Genomic DNA, 5,783 nt, shown 5'->3' with positions numbered 1-5,783 from the left:
GAGCATTACTCGTTCAGATGAACAGAGAAGGAAAAGGGGTTAGTCTTCTGGGCGTTTAAGAATGGGGAGTATTGCTTGCTTAGGTGTTTCTTCTTGTTTATCGTTATGTATTGGTACTATTTCTAAATACCAGCTATACCGTTGATAGTCTGTGCAAATATTGTTATTCTTTTTGTAGCTGGTTGCAGAACAGAAGTACTTCTGGAGTTCTGATGTGCCCAGGAACTGCTGCAGCGCCTGGGAATTCAGAGGGAAGGGTATCCCAACGCTGTTTTAGAATATGCTGGTACAAGATTTTACTGTGGTCTTTTGATCCGAGATCAATTAAATACGCTTTTCTTTTGATTCATGCTGGAGAACAAACAGTCTGGATCTTCAGATGTCTCTTGAGGTCGATATGTTTTCTTTCACTGAAGAGAGTGTTTTGCTTGTGCTTAACTTCTTGCTCTGCAGTAGTGTGAAATTTCATTTTAAATCCAAACGGCCTTTATAGTTTCACTCAGTCTTTATATATATTGTTAAGCGTTAGTTAATCTGTTCTCTCGAATAGGTATTTTTCTTCTCTCTGAAAGGGTTTGCAGTATCAAAAGTGAAATCGTAGGAACAAGAAGCAGCCAAGTGTAAATGCCTGTAGAGCAAGGTAGGCTCTGACAGCTGCCATTTAAATATGTGCTAAGACTTGTGAGATTTGTGGTAAGTTGTTCCAAACTTGCAGCGCTCTTTGTATCTGCGAAGCTCCGCATGAGCAATTTGCAAGCGTGGTATGTTTTTGCATACGTGTAAGGGAAAGGAGAAGGATGATGTGAAGAAGCTGGCTGACTCCAGGAAATAATCAAATCCAATTATGTTGTTGATGTTTAGCCACCAACTTTACCGAGATGGTATTTCTATATCATGTTTATTGTGTGAGTCATGTGGAACACAGAGGACTTTTCGTGGAAACTTAGGGGGGCCTTAAGAAGGTGAAACATGGTGACTTATGTTATCTGTACGGTGAAATAATTCAGAAATAATTGGAGAAAACCCAGGAGCTGATTTTTCCATGTTCGGAGGTGCTCCGTTCTCTGGAAGCGGAGACGGCCTGGGTGGCCGCAGAAGTTCCACTGCAGGGACAGAGGCTGCCTGGGCATATCGCACCTAGCTTGGCACAGTGTCTTTCCCCCGTGTGTTGCCGAGGGAGTGAATCGTGGATCAGCTTCATCTTCCTCACATCAGAGTCATTTAGTTTTCAGATACTGCTGCAGCCTTAAAACTTGCAGACAGCGTGGGGCATACAGTCCTTTCTATTTCCTCAGGACCTTGCACAGAAAAGATGCATTTGCTCCCACACGTAGAGAAGAACTGGTCCCCAAGAAGGCTGTTTTGTATGTTTCGGAAGAAAGAAGTTGCCCTCCTTGTATTATTTATCACACATATAAAATCAATTTGTGTGCATTTGATTTAAACTTAAACTTTCCTTTAAGGTTTATAATCCGCTGTGTTTTTGAAGGAATTTTCAATAACTTCTCATCCTAGTCCAAAACTATTTATTAAAAGCAGCTTGAGGCAGTCAGTACCTGGGCCACAGCAGGAAAGCAGAGCTATTGGCAACTCTTATTTTATGTTTACTAGCTTGAACTCTGTCCTCTGAAATTTATGCTGTAGTTTCTCTGAGGCTTTTCTGATATTAAATACCTTCTCTGGGAGATTTGCTTGCTCCTGCATGCTTATAAGTGGACCCAAGCTAATGTCTTTTCCCCTTAAAAGAAACATTCGACAAAGTCTGTCAGGTTTAAGAACCGTGAGCAATAGTGTCCCGAGCCCAGAAAATAAAAATACAGGTTTCTTACACAGATGATAGTTTCGAAGATGCTTCTTTTTTTTAGTACTACAGACATTTGTTTTTCTCTAAACTATCTTAGGAATTTGTTTTGAGTGGGCAGTAGCAGAAATGTGGAAGATGATATTAGTGATAGCAAATAATTTGATCTGTGTTTCTGAAAATTACAAGTAGGTAATTGCATTTCTGTAGAGTTAGTTCATCGCGCAGTCTGGATCCTAGTAAAACCTGACCCTAGGGAATTTGGCTGAATTTTCTTCACGCAGAGTCTTACAATCATGAAGCCACTTCACTTTTGCTTTCAGAGATGAAAATGACAATTTTCCTCTTTGTTTTAGGATACCTGTGCTCTCTCGTATGTGGAAAGAACACTAGCAGAAAGGTGAAAAAATGGGTGTTAAAACATTCACTCATAATTCCCCTGCTCACAGTCAGGAGATGCTGGGAAAGCTGAACATGCTCCGCAACGATGGACATTTTTGTGATATCACCATCCGCGTCCAGGACAAAATCTTCAGGGCGCACAAGGTGGTTTTGGCAGCCTGCAGCGACTTCTTCCGTTCCAAACTCGTCGGCCAAGCAGAAGACGAGAGCAAGAGCGTGTTAGACCTGCACCATGTGACAGTGACTGGTTTTATACCTCTTCTGGAATATGCTTACACAGCAACACTATCTATTAATACCGAAAACATTATTGATGTGTTGGCCGCAGCCAGCTACATGCAGATGTTCAGCGTTGCTAGCACGTGCTCAGAATTCATGAAGTCCAGCATTTTATGGAATACGCCCAACAGCCAGCAAGAGAAGGTGCTGGATGCGGGACAGGAGAACAGCGCAAACTGCAATTTCACTTCTCGAGACGGCAGCCTTTCTCCAGTTTCTTCCGAGTGCAGTGTGGTGGAAAGAACCATTCCCGTTTGCCGAGAGTCGCGAAGAAAGCGCAAAAGCTACATAGTTATGTCTCCTGAGAGCCCCCTTAAGTGTAACACGCAAACAAGTTCCCCCCAAGTGCTGAATCCTTCAACTTCTTACCCGGAGTCCAGAAATCAGCCCGTGGACTCATCCTTAGCTTTTCCCTGGACTTTTCCTTTTGGAATTGATCGAAGACTTCAGTCTGAGAAGGCGAAGCAAGCGGAGAACTCTAGGACTTTGGAAATGCCTGGGCCCTCCGAGTCCAACAGAAGAATTGCAGATTACGTGACTTGTGAGAGCACAAAAGCCAGTTCTCCCCTTGTGATTGAAGAAGACGTGCGTGTCAAAGTGGAAAGGTTAAGCGATGAGGAGGTTCACGAGGAAGTATCGCAGCCTGTTAGCGCATCCCAGAGCTCTCTGAGCGATCAACAGACGGTCCCAGGAAGCGAGCAAGTGCAGGAAGATCTCCTGATCAGCCCACAGTCTTCCTCTATAGGTATGCCCATATCTGGGGTTAGATACGTGTACAAATACGTATGTGTGCACTTGTTATTTTGTTGGAGGAAATCTGCTTCATGTTTTTTCTTGCTTTACTTTTATGAAACTGAATTTTGTTTCCTCTCTTACAAAATGTTGCATATAAACCCTGATGGGGGGACAGGACGTGGAGCTCTTTAAATAACTTTGTGGAAGGCAGCTAAGAAGGGCAAGCCTGTTAATAGACCCCCTTATTCAGAAGAGGTTGGTAACTCGTTTTTACCTCTGGTCGCTTGACTGGGGAAAATAATTCCGTTTTCGTTAGTGTCAAAAAGCATGATCTCAGCTGAGCTGCAGCGCCAAATCTGAAGGACTTGTGGCTGTAGCCACAGAGGGATAGAACGGTACTTTGCATCAGACATAAAATCTTGTATAATCATGACAGAGAGCCTTTGTAAGAAGATTTGCAAAATAAGTGGTGGAACACTGTCATCTTAATGCTCCAGACGAAAACAAAACCACACAGTCATAATATTGAGAATCTTTCCATTTCTGTGGGATTTGGTTCTCAAGTTGCTTTTTCAAATACTGCCAATTGCTGAGAGAAACCTTTTTTCCATGAAAGACAATTTGAAGCCAGTTTTGGGTTCTTCTAGCAGGCTGTTGCTTATTAGTAGCTAATACTTAAAGGTTACTGTAACAGTCCTTTTTTTTCCTCTTTGCGCAGAATGCATGGAATAGCTTTTAGTAAGTCAGAAGATGGAGGTTTTGCAATATTTCTAGTTTAATGACCAAAATTTTGCCGAAGTCAGCTATTTTGCTTGCAGTTAAGTGACTTGACCTGTGCTCGGTAGAGTTTGTTTACCGAAAGATTTTTAATAAAGCCTGTTTTGTTTGAAGGCTGTAAGAATGGCAGATGCGCTGGTCTGCTTCATTCAAATAATGTATACATGAAAGGCTGCTTCAGTTAAATAAATAAATAAACTACAACAAAGTAAATACGTGTAGCCTAGTAGCCTGCATTATTTGTTTTGTTTGGTCAGCGTAACGCTGCACCTTCTCTGAAGAAGGTGAGTGTTAGATCAGTCTGACCATTCCAGGATTGCAATCTATAATTGGTGGTGTTAAACTATTCAGGCAGTGCTCACTAAAAAGAAATGAAAATATTTTCTGTTTCTCCCATCCTTCAAGACTTTATGTTGTTGGTTTTGTTCGTCACTTTGTATAGCTCATGTGTTGATATTTTAGATCGGTAATGCTTTTTCCAAATGAAAGTGTTTTATTTACTGGAGACAAGGCTGTTTACCTTTTCTGGGAAGCAGACGTAGTATCAGTTTAAATATAAATCTTTAAACATAGTTTGCCAAAGTAGCGCATAGCTTAAAAACTAAAAGACACAATTTGTTTGCCGGGTAGTCTCCAGGAAAAGTGGTCCTTGATCCAGACCAGGTGGTTTAGTGTGACTCAGTTTTTAACTCATTATGGTAGGGACTTCGGAAGGGCCTTTGCAGGGCCGTGTGATAAAAGATGCAAATTATTTCATCAACCTAATTGTAGCATCACAGGCAAAATAGAAGAAGTAGAAATAATGATTAGAGAAAGTTAAAAATAGCATATCAAGTGAAAGGAGGGAGTTTTACCAACTATAAATATCATACCCAAGCAGCTTAAAAGAACAAACTGGGTGTAAACTCTAGATTACAGATGAGTAGCATATGATCTACGGAAGTTTTTGGAGGACATCTCTTGGAGTTAGAAATATCAGAAAAACTGCATGCTCAAAAGTGGCTTCGATGAATTGGGACATGAGAATGTGAAACTGGGACTGAATTGGAGAGAGAGAGGTGCCACTGAGTGCTATAAAATGTCCTTTTCTAAGAGAGTCTTGGTGTTAAACAAAAAATACTTTGAAACATACTCTAATAGCCAGGCACCTTACTGAATTCTGTTCTTGCTTTAGCCAGTTTCCTGAAGTGATTTCTGTTGACAAGCAACTTTGCACATCTATCTTCAAAATGTATCTGTTTTGAAGGAACATGACACTTCTGGGAAAGTGTTCCGTTTTCTATTTCCTATTCTAGGTTTTGGGGTCACATACCTGACCATTTGTGCGGCATGGGGCAGAGGATCTCAGGCTTTAGTGATTATAATGTTTAAACTGAAATGTCTGTTACTGAGGATGTTAGTACAGCCTGTTCTTCCCTAAAAGAGCTACAGAGAGAAGGAAAAATGTGCTAGGCCAAAGTCTTCAAAGTACAAATCTGTTCTTTGTCACTGAGTATGTTTGAATTAATATTTAGTGGTCTTTGCATAACATTGTTAACTATCCTCAGAATAGTTTTTGTTCACATTTTGCTATAAAGAGAAACAGTGCTCTTGCTTTTTGGCACAGTTCACATGTATGATAAGGCACGCTTTGTAGCTAGAAAACACCTTTTACCTCCCAAACATGTATTTCCTTATGCAGTAATATAAGAAGAGTAAATGGAGGCAGCAAGGTATGTTAAAGTACAGCTTTTTCTTCCCTGAACATATTTGCCTTGTATGATTGCATATATTTATCTCAGTGTTTTAT

General features: G+C 40.8%; 1 protein-coding gene across 1 annotated transcript in view; it reads left to right on the top strand.

Annotated features, from left to right (window-relative positions):
• Nucleotides 1–2,209: 2,209 nt before the first annotated feature.
• Nucleotides 2,210–5,783, top strand: part of ZBTB44 (zinc finger and BTB domain containing 44) — a 17,016-nt gene continuing 13,442 nt past the window's right edge. The window contains exon 1 of the mRNA XM_009703352.1: nt 2,210–3,227. Within this exon, the coding sequence (XP_009701654.1) occupies nt 2,210–3,227 (1,018 nt within the window). The remainder of the gene's footprint in view (nt 3,228–5,783) is intronic.

The sequence above is a fragment of the Cariama cristata genome, unplaced genomic scaffold (assembly GCF_000690535.1).
Source record: "Cariama cristata isolate BGI_N322 unplaced genomic scaffold, ASM69053v1 scaffold8117, whole genome shotgun sequence".
Lineage (NCBI taxonomy): Eukaryota > Metazoa > Chordata > Aves > Cariamiformes > Cariamidae > Cariama > Cariama cristata.
Note: the sequence above shows the minus strand (reverse complement) of the source record. Positions and strands in the feature narration are given on the sequence as shown.